Below are 23831 nucleotides of genomic sequence, written 5' to 3' on the forward strand. Positions count from 1 at the left end.
CACCGCTTGTCCGGCCATGCTGAGACCGCGTGCCACATACAGCAACTAGAAGGATGTGCAACTATGACATACAACTATCTACTGGGGCTTTGGGGAAAAAAAAGGAGGAGGATTGGCAATAGATGTTAGCTCAGAGCCGGTCTTCCTCAGCAAAAAGAGGAGGATTAGCATGGATGTTAGCTCAGGGCTGACCTTCCTCATTCATTCATTCATTCATTCATTCATTCATAAATAAATAAATAAATAAATAAATAAAATCGAATCATTAAAAAATCAGCCAAAGACCTTAAAAGACACCTCACCAAAAAAGATATATAGGTGGCAAATAAGCATACGAATAGATGCTCCACATCATATCTCATCAGGGAAATGCAAATTAAAATAACAATGAGATACCATTACATACCAATTAGAATGGCCAAAATCTGGACCTATGATACCATCAAATACTGCTGAGGATGCAGAACAAAAGGAACTTTCAAGGAACTCTCATTCATTGCTGGTGAGAATGCAAAAGGATACAGCCACTTTGGAAGGCAGTTTGGCAGGTTCTTAAAAATCTAAACATACTCTTATCTTACTATATGATCTGGCAATCGTGTTCCTTGGAATTTACCCAAAGGAGTTGAAAACTTACGTTCACATAAAAACCTGCACACGGATGTTTACAGCAGCTATATTCATAACTGTCAAAACTTGGAAGCAACCAAGATGCCTTTCAGTAGGTAAATGGATAAATAAACTGTGGTATGTCCAGACAATGGAATATTATTCAGCATTAGAAAGAAATGAGCTATCAAGCCGTGAAACAACATAGAGGAAACTTAAATGCATGTTACTAAGTAAAAGAAGCCAATCTGAAAAGGCTACACACTGTATGATTCCAACTATATGACATTCTGGAAAAGGCAAAACTATGGAGACAATAAAAAGATTGGGGTTAGACAGAGGGAGAGATGAATAGGCAGAGCACAGAGGATTTTTAGGGCAGTGAAAATATCCTGTACGATACTATAATAATGGAGATATGTCATTATACATCTGTCCCAAACCATAGAATGTACAACACAAAGAGTGAACCCTAAAGTAAACTGTGGACTTTGAGTGATTATGATGTGTCAATGTAGATTCATCAACTGTAACAAATGTCCCACTCTGGTGGGGGATGCTGATAATGGCAAAGGCTGTGCATGTGTGGAGGCAGAGGTCTACGGGAAATCTCTGTACCTTCCCCTCAATTTTGCTGTGAACCTTAAACTGCTCTAAAAAAAAATAGTCTTATTTAAAAAAATTATATATATATGGCCTGAGATATTAAGGAACTTGCACACAGCCCCACAGCTAGTAGGTGGCTGGTCATGATCCGAATCTAGATCTGCACAAGTCCAATTTTTATAAAATATGAGGCAAAAAACCACATCAGCAGATAATTACATTTAAGACCTCTATTTTCATAGTTCTGGTACACTAAGCTATAAAATATAATTATAATTTTAAAAAACCATTCTTATTTGTACTTACAAAGAAGCCATTAATAAGCCACAAAAGAAAGGTGCTAATTTGGCAACACAGACACAACCCTGTCTACACTATGGTTTTAAATCTGACTAAGCCCATAACATTAAGACACAGCTTCACTTTAAAAAAACAAACATACATACAAACTACCACCCCATGATAGGTACCAAGATAAATGAAATTATAAACTGCTTTGTCAAAAGGCAAGTTAGAGGCCGGCCCCGTGGCTTGGCGGTTGAGTGCGCGCGCTCCGCTCGCTACTGGCGGCCCGGGTTCGGGTCCCGGGTGCGCACCGACGCGCCGCTTCTCCGGCCATGCTGAGGCCGCGTCCCACATACAGCAACTAGAAGGATGTGCAGCTATGACATACAACTATCTACTGGGGCTTTGGGGAGGAAGAAAAAAAGGAGGAGGATTGGCAATAGATGTCAGCTCAGAGCTGGTCTTCCTCAGCAAAAAGAGGAGGATTAGCACGGATGTTAGCTCAGGGATGATCTTCCTCACAAAAAAAATAAATAAATACAAGGCAAGTTAGAAAACCAATTATTAGAGTGCTCAGCTAAATCCTGCCAGCAAGGTTGGCCCTGATGAAACACACAAGGTAAACTATCCCTTGAAGACCCAAGGCACCATCAGAGGATGGCTCACACAGAAAAGAGGGACACGATGCTTCTGCCATATATCAATCTTCCTGGTTAATCCCCAGAAAGCCAGTAAGCCCACATACCGAGTCCTGAGCCTCAAAGACATGCCTCACCTATCATAACCAGGGAAGAAATGCAGGACCTTAAAGAACCTCATCTTATAGATACCATATTGCCAACACCTGGGAGCTTGTTAGAAATGCAGAATTTCAAGCCCTACCCTGGACCTGTTGATAAGAATACGCATTTTAACAAGAGCCCCCATGTGCTTAATATGCACATTAACACTGAGAAGCATTGGTCTAGCAGAGCTCTCCAACAGAACTCTGTGCCATGATGACAATGTTCTGTAGCTCTGTTGTCCAATATGGTAGCCATTTAGCCACATGTGGCTATTTAGCACTTGAAATGTGGCTACTGCAATTAAGGAAGTGAATGTTTAACTTATTTTGATTTTAATTAAATTAAATTTGCAAATAGCCATATTTAGTAGGTAATTTATTAACTATATCCCTAGCAGTCATTTAAGCTGTTTCCAATTTTTGGCTACTATAACCAATACAATGGCAAACATTTTTGTATAGGCAGCATCTCCTCCCCCATATTTTGTAGTATTTCTGGATTAAAGAGCATAAACATTTCTAAGCCTCTTCATGTGTACTGACTCATTACTTTTAAAAGAAGTTCTAGCAATTTACAGTGCTGCATTGACATGAGTCAATGCCATGTTTTTCAAATGCCATTTTGAGAAGAAAAAAGAAAAGAAATACTACTTATTTACAAAAACAGTACTTGTTTTCATACTTTAAGGATCCTTTTGGTAATCTTTTAAAAATTTTCCTGCAGGAAAAAAAAAGTTTGTGGGAGGGAAAAAAAAAAAGATTGTGAACTCCTTTTGTAGACATGTGGATAACACTTAGCAAATGACACTTTGAAAATACTAATTTAACCAGCTCTCAGTAAGAGACACAATAATTTTAAATTAAACCATTAATGTATGGATAAGATTAAAAAGCTTACAATTTATGGCTTCTACTGCATAAGTATTAGTTATATATTTATATATATTTAAAATATCATCAACTTGATGATGGAATGCATACTTGCATGGTATACTTAGCACAATGAGTGTCCACTGAATTTCAGGGAACCAACCAACAGAGAAAAACAAAGAACTCCTCAGTCAGCTTGGTTGTCCTAGAATATGCTCCATTAAGGGGAGGGGGCAGCAAAGACTAGAGACAGGAAGGGGAAAGGTGAGGTTTCCTGCGTCTACCTCCCACACAGATGAAATCTGGGAGCCCAAGCCAAGCTATTAAAAATGCAAATCAACAAGACTTACCAATGACTTTGACTTAATAATAAAACAGAGTAGTAGGTGAAATTGAAGCAAGTTATACAAAAGTTAGGCTTCTTCTTATTTTTTTTCCTCATGACAAAATTTAAAGAAAGAAAAAGTTCAGATGTTCAAAACAGCCTTGTTTCTAAACTTAAAAAAAGACTTCATTTCATCTAGTATCTTGTATGCCGTTATTAAACTGAGTTAAACTGACAGCCCATTAAAAAAATGTGTAGGACACCCCTCCACCCTGCATTGTTTTCCTTTATTGGTGACATGGGAAGTCGCAGATATGGATCAACCTTTTTTTTTTGAATTCTGAATTAAACAATGTTGAGCTCTTCTCAAAAAAAATCCATTTTTCCCTAGTGACCTAAATTGTTGGCAGAAATTGTATGTGATCTTAAAGCATAAAAAAGGCATCCAACATTTCCCTTTTGTGGAATTTGTGATTATCAGGAAATCAGCAAAGGCCACTGCATAGTAACAGACATATAATCCACTAGGGGGTGCAATGATGCAGAAATAAAAAGGGAGAGACTGCTGTTTCCCTTCAAATTTAAAATTTCAAAATGTAATTAAAAGGAAATTAGAAACAGACTTTAATAATTACAATGAAACTCTGCCATTACAGCTTTTATACGAAGCCAGGTAAATGTGCAAATAGCAGGGGGCAAACTAAAAGTGGAAAATTATACTTTTAGTTGTTGTTCGTTAACATTAAAAAAACACAAAAGCATATTACAATCAATCAACAAAGTTTCTGACCATGCTCTGGGTGCCATGGGATCATCACAGGAATTTAAGCCATAGGGAAAGTAGAAGATAGCACTTTCTAATTGTTCACCGCTGGACCTAACTGGTATGGAGGAATATAAGTTCCAGGAGAAAGAGCAACAGGAGCTAAAGTTTCACGTAGAAGGTGGGATCCATCCATCGGTTCATTCAACAAGTATTTATTAAGCATCTGTTTCATGCCAGGCTCTGTACTGAGCACCTGAGATGACACAGTGAGGATACACATGGTCCTGCCCACATCGAGCTCACAGGCTAATGGGGTCAGCCGTAAATCAAGGGACAGTCAGCAACTGTGCAACTAAAACCGTGATGTGTGCTATGAAGGGAAAGCACAAAACAGTCTAGAAGAGGAGGAACTGGCCTCTCCAGGGAGATCAGGGAAGGCTCTCCCTCTTAGTGACCCTGTGGAAGCAGGGTCCTCGGCCCATGAAGGAAGGACAGACAGGGGATGCCCACAGCTGGTGCACAGAGAGGATACAGATGGGGGAGCCTGGGTCTCAGGAAGGATCTGGATCTCATCTATGAGTAAAATAAGAGAACGTCTGAGGCAGGTCAATGGCACAAGTGGATTTGTATTTTTTTGTGTGGGTGTTCGAGGAGATCAGCCCTGTGCTAACATCTGTCAGTCCTCCTCTTTTTTTCCTGAGGAAGACTGGCCCTGGGCTAACATCCGTGCCCATCTTCCTCCACTTTATATGGGACGCCGCCACAGCATGACTTGCCAAGTGATGTGTTGGTGCGCGCCCAGGATCCCAAGCGGTGAACCCCAGGCGCCCGCAGAGGAGCGCGCGCACTTAACCACGTGCGCCACCGGGCCGGCCCCAGGATTTGTATTTTTATCTATTTGAGTCCAGTGTAACGAGTCCTCGTGTTACTGAGAAGCAGGGAAGAAATGCAAGCCTAGGTCGGCAGCCCCAGCAAGTTATTGGGTACAGGAGGCAGGAAGAAGGAAGAAAGGGAGGCCCGGCCCTGAATTCCACAGGCCGTAATGGCTTCCTCAGGGCAGCTGAGGCCAAGGGGCCCATCCAAGGGTTCAGGCACTAGTCAAGATCCCCCTTCAACTACTGAACAGACGAAAGAAAGCCAACTATCATTTCTAAGCCAGGTTCCAAAAACATCTTTGTAGTATGTTACTGAGGAGTGAGTAAGAAACAGGTATCAGGCATGCCACAGAAACGTTCAGTAGGCATTCTGAGAAATGGATGCACATACCAGAAAAAGTCAAGGACCAAGGGAACAAACTCCACAGTCAAGAGTGTTCACCTGAGGGAGAGCAATCACCACCAAAACCAGTCCACTGAAGAAAATTCAGGTAAGGACTTCCACTGCATTTGCCAAGATGACTCAGGCTTGTGCTCCCCCGTGGGGGCTAGGGCTGGGGGCCAGGGCTGGGGGCCACACAACAATAGACTAAGCTCTCTCCAGCTGTTCCAGTTTGTCAGTGATTCAAGTTCCTGGTTTGTCACTAACCAGCTGTATAACCTCTAAGTTCTCTGAACATCACAGGCGATAACACCCATCTCACAGGGTTCTTGTGAGATGAAGCAAGAATTTTATGTGGAAGTTTTTATAAACTGTAAAGTACCACACAAATGACGGATGCTTCCTATACTAAATAAGCCCCACTCTAAAAAAGGGCAATGTGGTATAAGTCTAATAAAAGATTTTAAAAATAGATTGCATTCAGTCATTCAACAGTTAAGTATCTACTGTGCATCAGGCTTTGAAAACAAAGGCCCATCACATAGAACACAGTCCCTACCCTCAAAGGACACTTGTTTTTAAAATGCAGAAAGGCCTAGAATAGTATAGGGAACAATGCAGTTAATGCGTATTGAGCTGGGGTATCAGACACTGATATGTCTATTAGCCCAAAGCCTTTCCAAATCCCCTGAGCCGGAGGAACATCATTAATTCCTCTTCTTCGCTACATTTCTTCAAGGCTTTGAACCCATGAGGTTGGTTTATTATAACTTGGAAGTTTTCCCTAAAGTTTGGAATTGGAATAGTCAACTTATAAACAGAACAAACAGTACCCATCTCAAAGCTGGAAATCCAGAGAAATAAGAACAACCAAAACCCAGAGAGAAATGTTTTATCGTAGAGGGACATTTCAGTTTTATGGCCTTTCTACATCCTAAACATAAAATGTGCTTTTAAGTATACTTTCTCCACACTTCCTTGTACTTCTGTTAGCGCCTAACCCAAAGGAAGTCTACACTCATCACTCCTCAACTGGCCCCTGTTATCAGTCACCTTCCTCCACCGAAACCAGAAGCAAACCAGCCCTTCGGCGCTCAGGACCAATCCCCTCTCTCTTCTGCTTTCCCACAGCCAAGAGGGGTCTTGGACAAGAGCATCCTCATGAAGCCAGAATCTTTCACAAGTCAGCATCCTGACATATCTACTCCCAAAAGGCAGAAGAACAGGCGAGAAACCAAGCGTCCTGCTTCTGGGAGTTCTAAACCAGGGGCCAGCAAACAATGTCTCACAGGACCAGGTAGTATATATTTTAGGCCTTGTGGGTGAGGATATTATATAGATACTTATATAATCACTTAAAACGTAACCACTTAAAAAGGTAAGAACAAGTGTTAGCTGGCAGGCAGAAAAACAGGCAGCTGGCTGTAGTTTGCTGACTGCTACTTTAAAATTAGGCAAAATTTAGTACCAGATGACTGATGTGCAGGTGTCTGTTCACCAAGACTCGATCCTAACCTGCAAGGTGCTCACACCAGGATGGAGGGAGGTGCACACACTTCTCGAGTCTTGCTTTCCTTCATCTCATTTTTCACTTCTGTCCTTAACAAGCCTTAGGCCTGTCCTTAGCATCCAGTCACTATTTGGCGATAATCCTGTTTTGCTTGTTTATTTCTTTTCTTTTTTTAATTAATAAGGGGTAAGTTCTTAGTGGGTACATAATTCAAAAGTTAGGTCAATTCAAAGTGAACTACACTTGCTTTTGATAGCAATGGAACTTCTCTGGTTATATTCTACCTAAACTAAAATCTGAACTTGTTCACAATTTCCAATTCCATACTGCAGAGGGAGCTGGCCTGAGATCAAAATCTTGCTTCAGATCATCCTCAAAGTAGATAATTAACTACATGTGTTAATATTATCAACACATGTGTTGGGCAAGACACTGTGAAGAAATGTGCTGGACACAGAGAAGCGAAAACCTTGGCTCCTGGTCTCAAGATTGGGTTGCTGCCTGTGTACCCTTGCAAAAAGATGACGAGGATGTGGCACCACAACCCAAGGCTTTGAAAGACATTTTTTAAAGAGAGGGTGTAAACACTGGAAGTTTCCCTTGCCCACCATGAAGTCCAACTTAGAATCTGGTCAGAATTATACATCCAGCATTTGTCAGCGCTGAGCTCAGAACCAAGAATCAACGTTTCAAATAGTGTCAGCCTTAAACTGTCCATGGAAGCTCATCTAACTCATCAACTCTGGGGCCTGGGGGAAGAAAGCCATGCGGTGAGGCAATGAAGAAGAGACAAAAGCACTCTTTTTTGTTGTTGTTGTGAGGGAGATCAGCCCTAACATCCATGCTAATCCTCCTCTTTTTGCTGAGCAAGACCAGCTCTGAGCTAACATCCATTGTCAATCCTCCTCATTTTTTTTTTTCCCCCAAAGCCCCCCAGTAGATAGTTGTATGTCACAGTTGCACATCCTTCTAGTTGCTGTATGTGGGACGCGGCCTCAGCATGGCTGGAGAAGCGGTGCGTTGGTGCCTGCCCGGGATCCGAACCCAGGTTGCCAGTAGCGGAGCGTGCGCACTTAACCGCCAAGCCACGGGGCTAGCCCCACAAAAGCACTCTTAATAGGATTCCAAGGGAAACTGGAAAGAGAGTTTGTATTTGGAGCCTTCCTAGCTGTTTCCACCCCTTGGGCTGGTTGCTCTGGTCTTCAATATCCTCCCGCCCCAACTTGTCCAAAGGTGAACACCTGGCACTCCATAATGTCTGCTCCATCACCAAACTGTTCTGGCTTCAAAATTCTCTATCTTCATCCCCAATCAAAACTCTCACTATATCCATGCATATGTCTCAGCTAGATATTAGGTGAAAGGTGACTGTTCTACTTTACACTAGACTGTAAGGGTCTGGTAGCCTAAACCTCTTGGAGGTATTTGATGTTTTACAATATGTACTTTGGGGGCCGGCCCCGTGGCGTAGCGGTTAAGTGCGTGCGGCGGCCCAGGTTCGGATCCCAGGTGCGCACCAATGCACCGCTTGTCAGGCCATGCTGTGGCAGCGTCCCACATAAAGTGGAGGAAGATGGGCACGGATGTTAGTCCAGGGCCAGTCTTCCTCAGCAAAAAGAGGAGGATTGGCGACAGATGTTAGCTCAGGGCTGATCTTCCTCACAAAAAAAATAAATATGTACTTTGGCTCTCAGGAAACTTGTGATGGAATTCTGATCCTCAACAGTAAGTTCCCAAACACAGCTTATCTAAGATGTTCTTTCTAATTCCACAACCCATGTGCTTTGTAGCCACAACAAGTTTTTCTTGACATTAACAACAACGGTTTTGCGGGGGGCGGGGGGAGGTGTTGGTGGGATAACAGTCATTGCTAACTAGAGGCTGTGGACTTGAAGAAAGTAGACTCTCATTTGATAAGACATATTCTCTTAATATTTCTATAATAAAATCGAGATTTTAGCTAGTTGTCTGTGTGATCTACTTCCCCATAAGGCAGTGTCTTACTATCTCAGAATCTTTGGGGCCTCACATGGTAATGGACACACATAGGTCACTGAACAATGAAAACATCTCTTAAAAACATTGATATATTATTGTTGTTCATAATTCCCTGGAGTGAAAAATTTTTGTATACTTCCAATGATAATGTTTAAACTCCTAAAAATCAACAGAGGGCATTTAGCTTCTCCCCTATTTCTCTGCCCATCTGATTCTGAAAAGCAGAGGCTGGTGGAGGTGAAAGAACCTACAGGTTTCAAATTAGTCAAATGGACCTTGGCTCAAATTCTCTCCCTGTCACACAAGCTACATGACACTGGGCAAGTCACTAAATGTTTCTGAGTCTCAACTTCCTCGCCTATAAAATCAGGTTTTAACACCTATCCCCAACTGGTTGGGAGTAGTCAGTGAGATTTGTACGAAGGGTCTAGCACCACGTCAACCACATGGCTTCCTTCCCTGGCTTCGCTAAAGAGAAGTCTTACAGCACAGAGGAGAACCAAGTGCATCTTACCTTGTGTCTGGGCCCCCTCGTGATTAGGCATTTACACAAACATCAGGAGTCCTACTGAACACCTGGAAACAGAGCTGAGCGAGCCTGCCCCCAACACACCCATGATATTTGTGGAAATCAAGGACGCAGCCTCAGAGCTGTTCTACGAGCTCCATTAATGCATATTTCAGATGGGTCGGTCCAACAATGCAAAGCTGCAGGTTCAAACTCTCTCCAAGCTACCTGCAAAGTGCTTTATCTGGGGGGGAAGAGGAGAGTCTAGGAAGAAAGGAGAGAGAGCACACATGCACGCTGACCACACAGTAGTCCTTGGGAATTTACCTTTTGCATTCTCGCCCTTCATTTTACTGAGCAACTATTCTATGCCCAGTCTAGGAATGCAAAGAACCAGATCTGCCCTCTAGAACTCACAATCAACCTCCCAACGTTGAAACCGATCCCCCTCCCAATACCAGGCAGAATCCAGGCCTCCCTGAGAACACACTGCTCTTCTCAAAGGACAAATACACGGACTGAAGTTTATATCCAATTGAGGACAGTTTTTTGCAGTTCACTGTTTCCAAGCATTTGCTTTGATTCGGCTCATCCCAATCAGAAAACTTAGATTGCTTCTCATGAAGATAATGGACTCTCCACATAGCAGACTACACAAATAGAGCCAATATATCCACGCTGCAACAGACGAAAGAGAAGACAGACAGACACGGCAGCACCCCAGTTTCTATGACACTGCACTGCATAAATCACTATCCCAAATATAAAGCCAAAAGAAGAAGTCTGGTAACTGTCTGCAGTGATATGTTACTGCTGTTTTTTCAGGAAGGTTCATTGCTGAGATATAATCCAATCATGTCAACATTTATATTTAATCATCCAATCACACTCAAAAAGACAACTCAGAACAACAATGCAATTGTTACTTGGAGCTTACTACTAAGCCAAATGAGCTTCTCCCCCCCAGCTACATGGGTACTCTCCTGTGCTCCTGTTCTATTAATAGGCGAGACCTATTCTTTGAGGTGGTGCATACTGACTGCAAATATTCTGCGGTAATAAATAGCAAAAATACTGCCAATTTATGTTTTCTGGACAAAGTAAATCACAAACATGATACTCAGAAACTTAGGAATGTCTGAACTAACTTTATTTTTAACCCAGTTCTGTTTCCCCACATTTTACAGAGAAAAGAACCACAGAGAATTTTATCTTTAAAAAGCGGGTGACTAACCAATTCTTGAATGTGAGGAGGTGTCAGGGACTGAGGAGGGTGACGACAATTTCAGCTGCCTTTCTTAATTCCCTAACTTTAGTGGGATATCAGTTCATGCCAGAACATTGTTTTTTAAATTTTAAAGGATACCGTCAATAAAAATAAAGGCTGTACTTTACGAAAATACACAAAGCAGCACGACACATCCCTTCCTCAGGCTGTAACACTACTAGCTGAAATATTTATTTATATATCTCAAATATTTATATACCTGGATCAGAAACACATATTTTAAACCAATAATTTTTGTCAAAAGAGTGAATTAGGTCAGTGCCCTTAAGAAGCTTCCCTTCAGCTCTATTTTCTACTCTCCAAACAGTGAAACCCTTTGTCCATTGTATTAGCCACTGTAAATTGTTTGGACATCCATTGTTAGTTCTGGCTGACTGGATAAGTCTGCCGAAAAAGAGATAAAACAGGGAATTCTGTCAATGTATTTCCAGCACATTCAAATTTAAGCAAGCTTTGCAAAGAGCCAGCTCACTCTAACTGCTAAACCAGTGGCTGAAATGAAGTTACTGGTCATGCTTCTCTTGGCACTTAGAATATTTGCTTTCCTTATTGCTTCAAATGTCTCTGCAAGGAGCTTTCAGAAGCAGCACTATAGATAAGCCTAAAATAAAATGTTAATCAATAAATCACTTGGCCAGTCTGTTTCTAGTAACCCCCTCAAAGCAATAACAGTAAGGCCCCCGGAAGTAAAATCAGCCAGGGTTATAGGTAAAATTGTTTGAATGAGAAAAGATTCACAGACAGTCTAAAGTAAGAAAAACTTAGTCCTTTCCACATGTAACATCATTATAGGGAGGATTTTGCTAAAACTGATTCAAGATTTTTAAATGCCTCAAGAGCACTACATTACAGCTCATATTTCATAAAATAAGCTAGAAATAGGACAGACACTGTTGCCAAATGTTTGGTGGACTAGAACGTGCTATCAGCATGAGACGTGAGGCACAAAATAGGATGAAAATCTAATCTCTTTCCACTTCACTTGTCAAAAAATAAAGGAAGTTAAAGAGGGAGGGAGAGAAAAGGGAGCGTGCACCTTAGCCCATCTGTAAACCACGTTTATGCATCACCTTTTACTTCATTAAAAACTAACAAATTAGAATGACTTCAAAAAAAAAAAAAGAAAACACTTATCAAGTTTCATAAAGTTAGACATGAAATCAGTAGTTCTTAGAATTAAGGCACCTTGGAGCTTCTGTATTAATTCGTAGGCTTGAAAATTATAATTTCTCAAGTTTACTCATACAGAAAAGTACCTAGAATCACAGAGGAGCAGATGAAGAAACGGAGGCCCTTCAGAGAAACAATGCCTTAGGTGACAGGTAGGTCTTCCAGCAGCATCCATAGTCCAGTAGGTGACTATAACGTCAAAGGACTGATTCTGAACATGCGCCACAGAAATCGGTCTTATGACAGCAGCGGCATCGTGTTCTTCATCATGACGATGATAAATTATAACCACTGCCATTGAGGTTGCCATTGCAACCGCAGGAGGCGTCTACGCCATTTCTTGTTGGCTGGCGCTCAGCTTCCCTTACTCCCCGAGGCCAGAAGGCCCTAACTCCCTTGCCAACAGGGCGCCAATGAGGTGCACGTGTTTAAGATCTGGAAGAAGAAAGGCTTTCCTTCCAGATGCCATTTGTCTTCCTTTTCCTACAGCAGCAGCCTCGGACTAAAAACGGAATTCCCAGACCTAAGCTTTGCAGCTATCTCAGGTCCCCTACCATACCAGCCGCCTCAGGGCTGCAGAGACAGAAGGTAGAAGGGCTCTCTGAAGGTCCTGGCTCGGGGGCAGCAGCTTTCCAACTTTCTGGGGGGCAAATCTGAAAGCGAGGGGTGGGCCCTTGGTTTTCACTCATCCAGCCTGCCTTTCCATTGTTCTGTGGGCACCTCACTCTCTCCATTAAATCCCTTTCTCCACGAAAAAAACGGCTAGAATGTCACCTGTTTTCTTCACTGAACCCTGACTGATAGGGTATGTGACGCCCATTTACAGCTGAGGAAACTGAACATGGAAAAGTAAACTGCCTATGGGCAAGCACGGAAGGGGCGGGACAGAAGAATTCAAACCCAGGTCTGTCTGACTTCAAAGTTACAGAATGAAAGTTCAACATATCCCTAGCCCAGCAATTCTACTTCTAGAAATTTACACAAGAGGAATGGGTTCGTAAGTCCACAAAACAAAGTATAGGTGATTTTCTCAGCAGCTTTATTCATAACAGCAAAACAAACAAACAAAACTGACAACAAGCCAAATATCCAACAGAAGAATAGATAAACTATGGTAAATTTATATAAAGGACTACTACTCAGCAACAAAAAAGAACTACTGAATCACATAACAACACAGATGAATCCACAGAGGTTCTGCCCAGTGCAAGAAGACACAAAATGTCGATTTCATTTATATGGATCCTCTCAAGGTCAAGCAAAACTATTCCACAGTAAGAGGAGTCAGAAGAGAGGCTCCCTTGTGGGTGGGGTGGTAACAGCTGGAAAAAGTGGCAAGAAAGAACCTTCTAGAATGATGGAAAGTTCTATTTTTTGACCTATGTGGTAATCACACAAGTGACTACATTCCTGTAAAAGTCATCCCAGCTCTGGAACTAGAGAGTGCTGGTAGCTATACAACACTGTAAATGCACTAAATGCCACTGAATTCTACACTTTAAAACAGTTAAAATGGGGGCCGGCCCGCTGGCACAGTGGTTAAGTTCGCACGCTCTGCTTTGGCGGCCTGGGGTTCACGGGTTTGGATCCCGGGCACAGACCTGCACACTGCTTATCAAGCCATGCTGTGGCGGGCGTCCCACATATAAAGTAGAGGAAGATGGGCTGGATGTTAGCCCAGGGCCTATCTTCCTCAGCAGAAAGAGGAGGATTGGCAACAGATGTTAGTTCAGGGCTAATCTTCCTCAAGAAAAAAAAAAAAGTTAAAATGGTGAATCTTCTGTTATATGTCCCTCGACTGACGAGTGGATCAAGAAAATGTGGTATATATATACAATGGAATACTACTCAGCCATAAAAAAAAGACAAAATCATCCCATTTGCAACAACATGGACGGGCCTGGAGGGTATTATGTTAAGTGAAGTAAGCCAGAAAGAGAAAGACAAACACTGTATGATCTCACTCATATGTGGAATATAAACCAACACATGGACAGAGAAAACTATATTGTGGTTACCAGGGGCAATGGGGTGGGGGGTGGGCACAAGGGGTGAAGGGAGTCATATATACAGTGATGGACAAACAAAAATGTACAACCCAAAATTTCACAGTGTTAAAAACTATTAAAACATCAATATAAAAAAAAAAAATTCTGGGGCCGGCCCCGTGGCTTAGTGGTTAAGTGTGCGCACTCCGCTGCTGGCGGCCCGGGCTCGGATCCCGGGCACGCACCAACGCACCGCTTCTCTGGCCATGCTGAGGCCGCGTCCCACATACAGCAACTAGAAGGATGTGCAGCTATGATGTACAACTATCTACTGGGGCTTTGGGGGGAAAAAATAAATAAAATTATTATTATTTTTTTTTTTTAAAGATTTTATTTATTTTATTCTTTTCCCCCAAAGCCCCAGCAGATAGCCGTATGTCACAGCTGCACATCCTTCCAGTTGCTGCATGTGGGACCCGGCCCCAGGATGGACGGAGAAGCGGCGCCTCGATGCACACCCGGGATCCGAACCCGGGTCACCAGCATCGTAGCGCGTGCACTTAACCACCAAGCCACAGGGCCGGCCTAAATAAAATTATTAAAAAAAAAAATTTTACCAACCTCTCCACTTGAGATTTGTGCATTTTACTGTATGTAAATTATACTTCAATAAACCACCACAAAAACAATAACCTAGAAAAAGCATCATTATGAGTAAGCAGGCTTGGGAGGACAGATCCTGGATACCACTGTGTCTATGGGAAAATTTTTCTCAGTTTCAGGCAGGCACATTTTTTTAACTTCAGTTCTTTGGTAAATTGAGTCTACCTTTCCTGATTCTTTAGTAAAGACATCTGAAAACTGTGCTTAAGCAGTGTAAGTAGACCAAATATTTCTCCCTGACCTTTGATTAAAATTCAAATTTAGGTTCTGCTAGAAAGAAGGCCACTGATATTCAAAATGAACTCAGTGCCTCTTCATTTCAATGTGTTGCCACTTGCCTGTTTTTAGACTCTAACAATAACACCAGAAAGAAAAGCACAAATGTTTCCAGTTCCATTTCTGGAAAATTTCAATGGCTATCTAAGATGCCACAAATCTCTCTCCCCTCTTAAAACTCACCCAGACACTAAACAGACCAGCCCAAGGTAGGCAAAGTGCTCTGCCTGCAGTTAGGCTGAAAACCTCAGCTGTGCCTGAAGGGACGCTGATGCTCGGATGACAGCGAGTGACTTGACACTAGTCAGTGAGCAATGAGGTCTTGCAGGACTACCCAGGAGGCTCATCTTCAGCACATTTGTGAACAACAAATCAGAAAGGGCTCCCAATGACGGGCCTGCCTTCCCTTCCACGCTGCTGCTACACAGTATACGGGACCTCGGCCAGAAGTCCATGGGAAAAGAATGGGGTGTTAGAGGCTCCTAGTATGCAGCTTTTACTGGGAAGGATGGAGGGGAAGAGGCAGGAGAAAGCAATTCTCAAGGACCTCCGCAAATGGTTCCGGTTGCTGGCTTGGGCTGCAGAGTAAGGAAGAGAATCCAGCACACACCGTGCTGGTACATTATTTAAGCTGCAACTGAATAATAGATCTTTCCATCACTTCATGAGCTAAACAACTACAGCCGCTTGTGGGCTCCCAGTCTTTTAGAAAAATGCCTTTCAGAGACATTCCATTGGATCTCTTTTTAAAAGAAAAAACAGAAAGACAACAAACACAAAAGTTGTTTAAGGAGCATCAGAGCACTTTAAGGTAAAAGAACCAATAGAAATTATTCAGAATGTTCTCTAGGCTTTACCCCCAAATACTTAGAATCTTAAGCACCAAAAAAGACTTCAGAGACCACCAAATACAATTACTCTTTCCCCTATAAACGGAGAACTAGATTTACGTGCTTTAGCTCAAGTCACCCAGCTAGTGAGCAGTACAGCTCATGCGCCACTACAGAAACAGTCTGTACGTGATTCTAGGTTTTTTTTTTCTTACGAACTATCATCCACTCACTATACAAATGTTAGGAATCCACTCTTCTAGAATTCTCAACGGATCTTCAAGTCTTACTAGTTTATGCTACAAGCCTTCCCCAACTCAAGTTGGTTCAATGTGGTAAATAGTGTATGCGTATGGTGCCTTGTCAGTTTCTGGGGTTACCCAGATGACTCAGGCTGGGAGGGGCTCTTGGCTGATGGGAAGTGACTGACGGGAAGCCTCTGGAGTGTAGCAGACGTGATAAGGACTCTAATAAATACTGGCATGAGCACCCTGACCAATCACAGGCAAGAGGGCAACTGATTCAGCCTGAGGCAAGAGGAGTGAGGCAGAAACCAGGCTTCTAAAAATGAGCTCACCAGGAAGTTCCCTCCTTCTTTTCAAAAACAGAAATGGTTAGTTTTGCTAAACTAATTCCCTCAAATAATTTCATTCTGCTTTGCCAGACTATTTGGGAATAGTCTTCCAAGCATTGAGAAGGGGCCAGTTGCCTCTCACAGCATATATTACACCTCCTCCCCATCAAAGTGTTCCACCCACCCACGGTCTAAGGTGTTCGCTGATATATAAGGCATAAAAGAAACCCCACCACCTAGAGCTGGAAACACTTCCTTTAACAATCTGTTAATAAATGGCTCTCAACGAATGGAAACAGCAGCTACATTCTGAACATTACTTCCTCCTTGGAAGAATAAAGGTCCTAGAAGAGTTCGTTAAATTCCTACTGATGACTAGAAAGCATTATTTGCCCAGTTCACCTCCAACTCAAGTGACGAAATCCAGAGAATCTGCAGTGTTCTCTCATCTCTATCAAAGCTTGCTCTAACACAATGGCAAACATATAACTGGATTTTAATCGTTATCTATTAAGTACAGTCTATTAACTGTTACCTACCAGCAAGACTAACTATCCCAATAATGCTCTCCCATAACATATTATATATATTCCCTCCAAACACCTCCGACTTGTCACTAACTATAAATACATAACTATATTTAGTCCCATGCTTACACAGGGTGTCTATCAGATGAGGCAAACTAAAGTTTCAAAAGATGATGCCCCCAGGCGCGCACCGATGCACCGCTTCTCCCGCCATGCTGAGGCCGCGTACCACGTACAGCAACTAGAAGGATGTGCAGCTATGACATACAACTATCTACTGGGGTTTTGGGGGAAAAATAAATAAATAAAATTATTAAAAAAAAAAAAAGATGATGCCATTTTTTCTTCTGAACATAATGTATATATTTCATATGGCTGATTCAAGTCTACAATGGAAATAATAATTACCATATTAATTTTGAAGTCTGTGTTTACATACACATATAGGTCAAATTTAGCAAACATTTGTATTCAAGGATGTGACACGAGATCTTTTGGTCAGTCCAGCTCCTAAAACACAAATATTTTATTCATGAAGGATCTATCAAGAGTATGCTATCACCACCACTATCATTCCTGCCACTCTCTAAACGTCCCCCCCTACACATACAGTGTTGGGAGAAGAGAAATATAAACTATAATCCATGAATATTCTGATTAGGTTAAATATTAGTCTGAAAGTTAAAATAAACATTATTACAAAAATGTATATTGCTATGGTCTGCAACATACAAGAGTGTGTAAGTGATTAAGGAAAGCTGCAATACGTTTTTAAGGTTAAAGACCTGATTTAACTTTAACCATCTGGCAGAGGCACTAAACAAATATCCGTACTGATTTAAAATGACTAAAGTACAAGTTACTAATTGAAGGCTTAGGATTTCTCATAAGTGGTGTGCGCACACACCAATTAGGGATTCTGCTGACTGAAACACAGCATTTTCTATCCTGGTTTTATTCGCCTACCACGAATGTGAACTTCAATTGCTCATTTTTCTAGGTCAAGGCAGGGTTCCTTTTTTTCTACTTCAAGAATTCCAGTTCTTATGACAATCCTGGTTAAAGCCTATTTTACAGACCAATATAAGCTACATTAAAAACAACAACAACAATTCTCCCACTGGTCCCCTTTTGAAACACTTTTTAACATTTAGCTGAATGCATTCACATGTGAGGCTGTCTGGCTCTCTCCATTCTGGAGCACCCACGGACCATGAGCGAGATGTACTTGATGACAGAGTGATGTCCCTCAGTAGTGCCAAAATACTTCCTGCCTTTTCACTCTATCATATCACAAATGTCACACCAACAGACCTTAAAAACTGCAGAACGGCTGTGGGAAGCAGAGAAAGGAATGAGAGTTGGGCCAGACATTAAATAGCTTCACAAACTGTCCGCAATAACAGACAAGAGAGCTGAGTGGACAAGAGCAAAACGCACGTGTTAAGACATCAAATCAAGCCCGTCAAATTCAAGTTCCTGCCTTTTCTGGGCCATTCTGTGTCCGACTTTCCTGAAGGTGTGGTCAAGGCATATCTAGCTCTCCATAACTAAACCTCACACTCATATTTTAGGCAGTATTTCCTAAATCTCAGATTTCAAGAGCTATCTTCACCATTTTTGCCTTATTTTCATGCCACTCATCCCAATAATTTACTATTTTTCTTAAACTCACTGTTTTTCTTGATACTTATTTCTGCCTCATTCTAAGCAATCTGTCCATGAAATAAATGAAGTTGGGTGTCTTTACGTTTTTCACTCCTAAAGAACAATATTCATGCACAGTAATTGAAAAATAGTATACACCCCTCCGTGTGCCACATGTTAATCTATCTGTACAGCACTCTTTGGGGACAGCAAAAAAGGCAGAGAAAATGCTTAATTAATTTATTAGGTATTTTTTCAATATGACAGTCCTTAGTCCCTCTTCTGAGCTCAATGGTTATCGAGGCTGATGAAGTTTTGGGTGCAATGGCCAGCTGGATGATGGCGGCAACAGTCCTTTAAAAACCAAAATGCAACAGTCACCTACACGGGACGGCCCTTGCAGGCCTCCCTGGGCTCTGGCAGTCAGTCGCCAAGTTCTAAGAAGAGCATTTCCTAATCAAGTTGAGCAAGTGGGAGCAGACACTTTCCAGCTCAGAACTCTGCCTCTCACTGATGGTGTGCAAGCTTAATCGACTGCCTTCCTAGATGACCTTCAAAACTGGAACTAGCTATTGTCAACATCGGATGTTGGGAATGAGTGTCTGATAACTTTTCTCCATTGCCGTCATACAGTCTTCAAAAACATTTTAATGGGAATACCACTTCAGACCCTCACAAATTTGCTAGCTATATGGGCTTCTACTAACAAGGGTCATCATAAAAATTCCTGTGGGGGTGAAGTAGGCCCTAAAGAGTTTTAGGGAACATTTTTAACCCTAAAAACGTTCACATAAGCATTGATTCAGGCGGAAATCTGACCTCTGAGTCTGTTTCTGACCCTGACTCTCAGATTTAGGACCAAGAAACTAACTCAGTAAAATACCTAAGATAATCATTCTGCCCAATTCACCTAATTTTTGATGGAAAATGCCTCTCAATACCAAGCTGGCTGGTCCAAGGCCATTCTGGCCAGCAATTGTTGGCTTCCTAATTACTGCTTGGAGTCTAATCAATGAGGCATTTTACAGGGAGTCAGCTCTCAACCTAGATCAATTAATCTGTGGCCACAACTCCTTCATGGGATTTGTTTTAGGGATTAGACAAGGAATTCCCTGATGGCTCATATTCTCGGTAGAAGTATGTTGAAAGTTTCAGCAGTGATTACTAAGCCTTCCTAACTCTTCACCCCACACCCGACACTCCCACACCTCACCCACTCCCTGACCAAATCTGCATGACTTTTTAAACTCCAGTACACAGGACTAAAGTGGCCCCGCCTAGTTTCAAGAACTTATCTGCCTCCCAAAAAGAAAACCTTCTTCAGGAGAAAACTATGCTCAACTCAAAAGTGCCTGTAGGGATTTTATCATCTCCCTCGCATTCCCAGGCACTTCTGCAGAAGATAAATGGTTGGCTGCGACCTTTTATCATTGTACAAAGAACTAGATCAAAAGTTAAACAAATGTAAGCAGAAGTCCTTGCAAATGGAATTCCCCAGAGGGTGATGTAAAAATTCATTGGTCTAAGCATATGAGGGCCTCAAAAATAGTAACAGGCCCTGTGTAGGGGGTGGGGTGGAGTGTTTACTGGGAAACAGGTTCACCTCTTCGTAGGAAAAGTCAAGTCATTAATACATTAGGGATTTCTACGACTTTTTTTTCCTCAAAGTTCTCTCACCAGCATTCAAAGCCTTTCAAGAGTTATGAGCAACTCTTTCTCTTTCCCTCAGCTCCTGCCTTGACATCTAGCCTGCACCTCCTACCTGTACGTCTAGATCCCAACTCCCTTATCAACCCAGGACCCAGCACTTAACAGTTTTCAGCATCTGTTTTAGTTCATATTATTAGTTACTATTTACTTAGCCAGGCACTGTCACTTCATTCCGTCCTCAGTCAACCCTACGAGGTGGACGTGCTATTAGCCCCGTGCTCCACACTGGCTTACACTGTGAAGTATGTGTTCTGCCCTTTCTTCCCAGCAAGAACCCCCTTACACTGTGAGGTATTTGTTCTGCCCTTTCTTCCCAGCAAGAACCCCTGAAGGGAGTGTGCATAGGACAATCCCACCCTTTGTTGTGTTTCTGTATTGTGCACTCCCTCCCTCAGCCCCAGGAATCCCTGCAGAGTGTGTGCAGAGTCCAAAACACAGTCTCAAATGTTCAGGTCTAACAGACTCTTGGAGGCAGACATGCATCTTGCTCATCCCACATCTCCTCACAGGGACCAGCACAGGTAAGTTACTAGCTCATTACAGGTAAGTTACTAGCTCATTACCTTATTAGCTGCATGGTCCTGAAAAAGCTGCAGGCAGGTTTTCAGGGAAAAAAATTCCCCTTCATCAATCTCTGGCAGCCACTCTGAAAAAGCTCAAGAAACACCTCAAAAGCCACTGCTGCCTTCTCTCATCTCCCCAGAGAGGGGAAGCCTGGGGAGCTTCCTGTGCATATTTCTAATTGGAACTCATCAGTCTTGATTATGTGCAGGCTTCCGCAACACGACTGTGTGGTAGAGGCACGCTCTTACCGTTTGTACTCCCCACACTTAAGTGAAGCTGTTCAAGAAAATTTATTGAATAACCAAATTTCATTCTCTTGGGCAAGATATTAAATGGCACTTGGCTACAAATGCAATTACTCCCACTAACTCCTCACTTAAAACATCTCCTTCCCAGGGGGGGCATGTAGATGTTTTCCACCGACTGTCTCTCCCAGGAATGATCCTGACAAAGACCAACCTGTTCTCCCAAAGTGATTGTCACCACACCCAGCACAGACTACCTGAACATCTGAAGAAAAGCGCCTCTTTCCATCTCTTCTAGGATTCCCCAAGCGGAGAGACGGAGCTTGCCATCCCAGGGCAGTTTCTGTGATGGGATGAGGCTCCGCTGCGAACTGCAGGGAAACCACAACCACTACCCAGACCAGACAGCTGCCAGGGAAGGAGAGCTGCCTAAAAACTGAAACTAAAATAGAGGTGGGAGGCTGTATTCCATTACTAAGCCCTGGAGTATTCACTCCCAAGCTCGCCCACATTTCAAGAATGTTAAAACCCTGTAGTCAAAACCTTGATTATTTATAACTTAAAATAAACTACTGTGTAAAAGCGGAGACTTGAGACATGAAAACATAAAAGAAATGCAACTGGTGACAGGTAAGATAATACCAGAGTAGAAAGCATTCATCACTCCCTTTTTGTGGCTCTTCCAAAACCCCATCTCCATTCCCTACTGAAAATAACTTTTACTTATACTATCGCAGAGGCAGCTAATTCAAGGGGAAAATGAGGATCTGGTCTCCAAAGAGTTGTCAGTTTGTCTCAAGCACACATGCCTGTAACTTTGCATTAAGTAAAGAAGGAAAACACAAAGGCATACAACAGGCGACACAACAGGCACAAAGAGCTGCCTCCAAGGTAGCAGCGATTCCGAACAGGGTTCAAAACAGTTTCCCCTACTCGCGGCTTAACCTCAAACCCAAGTGACTTTAGGAAGCAGAGAAAAGGATCCAGGAGCCCCGGAGGCCACGGGCCGCCATCCCCCTCCGGTGAAACCTACCCCCTGCCCTCAGCCCCACCTCCGGGTACGAGAACCCAGCTACCTACAGCGCAACAAGGAAGCCCACCATGCGCTCCCACACTCACTCCTCGCGACCCGTCTCCCAACCCAGCGGACCCAAGAGGGCACTTACATGAAGCCACCCTGACAGCTCCCGCCGGGGTGGAAACCCGCGATCTCCTCGCACCGGCATCTCAGGCGCGGGTCCTGCGTGGGCGCGCCGGTCCGGAGCCCTCTCCCTTTCTTACTTCCTCCTCCTCCGCGCGGCCGGTGAGTCCTCGGACCTGCAGCCAGGTCTGCTGGGGTGCCGGCCCGCGAGGACCCACCCCTTTGTCCCTCCTCCCGCCCGCCCTCAGTGCCTCTCCCCCAGCCGCGATCCGGGGAAACTCTCAAATGGGCCGCTACCACCCCCGCGCCGCCCGGGAGGAGGGCTCTCCAGCGCCGCCCCCCGAGGCCCCAGCAGCGCGCCGCGTCACGCGCGACTTCCGGCCCGGGGCGGGAGGGGGCGGCGGCAGGGGGACCCCGCGGCCCGAGCCTCCCGCGGCCTCCGTTCCTGCACACCCGCACCCCCCACCCCGGGCGGCCCAATGGTTCGCTCCGCGACGCGAGCTGGGGCCAGCCGGTCCGGCTCAGAGCGCGCGCCCGGGAAAGCGCTGCAAGTTGCGAGTGCGGATGCGAGCTTGGGACTCGGCCTGTGTATCCGCGGCTTGTTCCCTTGAGGTCGCGTGCGCATCCTGTACGAACGCTTTGTGGAGAGGTCTGCAGAGCCTCTTCATTTCTCTTCCGAAGGGAAGAACCGGGGAAACCCTAAAGTTTTCTGTCCTGCCTAGAAGCCTGCCCCGCCCGCCAACACGTACACGGCGCTGTACCCCACATTTCTCAGCTCAACAACTGACTACCCGAATTGTGGGGGTATAGGACGTTCGTGTTACATAATAAAACATGACTTTTGAGGAAAATAAACTCCATGTTATCTCTTTGGCACATTTTCTACAACTCCAATAAAGAAACTGAAACTTTTCTCCCATCATCAGCTTTTAAAAGGTCACAAATGCTTATCCGGCAAGATTCATCTAATTCAACTCAATACATTTATTCGTTTTAGAGTCCTCTATGTATAAAGAATTGCGCAAGATAAATAAAAGTTGCCTGATTTTAGGACATGTAAATTACTTGGAGAATCAAAACAGGTACACTGATTAAAAATATAATGTTGGGTTTGAAATCTAAGAAAACCATGTTGCAAGAGAAAAGTGCGGTCCACCCTGCTCTTCCCTTAAATGGAAAAGCAAAACTCGGCCTCGGCTCATCAGTAGAAGGTAAAAGGTGAAAGGTAAGAGGTCTGGTCCGTCCCGCTGATGAGATACAGATGTTGGGCTCTCCCCCTGAAAAGTTGCTTCACTTCCTGCCTCATCAAAACAAGTTTGGCAGTTTAGGTGGAAAAACAAGTCCAGCAGACGCCTTTCTGAAAGTGTTAGGCTTCTGGCCTCCTTTGGAGTAGCTAAGTGCACGCCTCTGAATAAAAACCATTCCCACTTTGCTGCAAGTCTCCAGACTTACACGTCTTGGTTGTATTCTTGATGCAAGGTATTGCTCTCCCGATCTAAGCACCGATTTAAAAACTGTTTGCCAAATCAGGTGTTGCTGAGTAATAATAATGACAGCATTTGTGAACTAGTCACACCTTAGCGAGTGAGCTTATACCAGTAAGCATTTAAAAAGAAAAACCAGCATGTAGCAATTACATCTGTGTGGAATGATTCCTTTTTTCTCTCTAGAGTTCCACTGTCCAATATGA

At 43.3% G+C, this 23831-nt stretch overlaps 1 protein-coding gene across 6 annotated transcripts in view; it reads right to left on the reverse strand.

Annotated features, from left to right (window-relative positions):
* The window catches only part of TJP2 (tight junction protein 2), a 125204-nt gene that overhangs the window by 55635 nt on the left and 45738 nt on the right, over positions 1–23831 (reverse strand). The window contains exon 1 of one of the 6 annotated variants that reach the window (XM_087444513.1): positions 22167–22329. The exons of 2 other annotated variants lie outside the window; for them this stretch is intronic. In XM_087444513.1, coding sequence (XP_087300639.1) covers positions 22167–22226 — 60 coding nt within the window. In that variant the 5' untranslated portion in view covers positions 22227–22329. Of the gene's footprint in view, positions 1–22166; positions 22330–23831 lie in introns of those variants that run through there. 3 more of the 6 variants (XM_087444514.1, XM_087444509.1, XM_087444510.1) reach the window with 3 other exon arrangements.

The sequence above is a fragment of the Ceratotherium simum genome, chromosome 20 (assembly GCF_057802395.1).
Source record: "Ceratotherium simum simum isolate JZ-2026a chromosome 20, ASM5780239v1, whole genome shotgun sequence".
Classification (NCBI taxonomy): domain Eukaryota; kingdom Metazoa; phylum Chordata; class Mammalia; order Perissodactyla; family Rhinocerotidae; genus Ceratotherium; species Ceratotherium simum.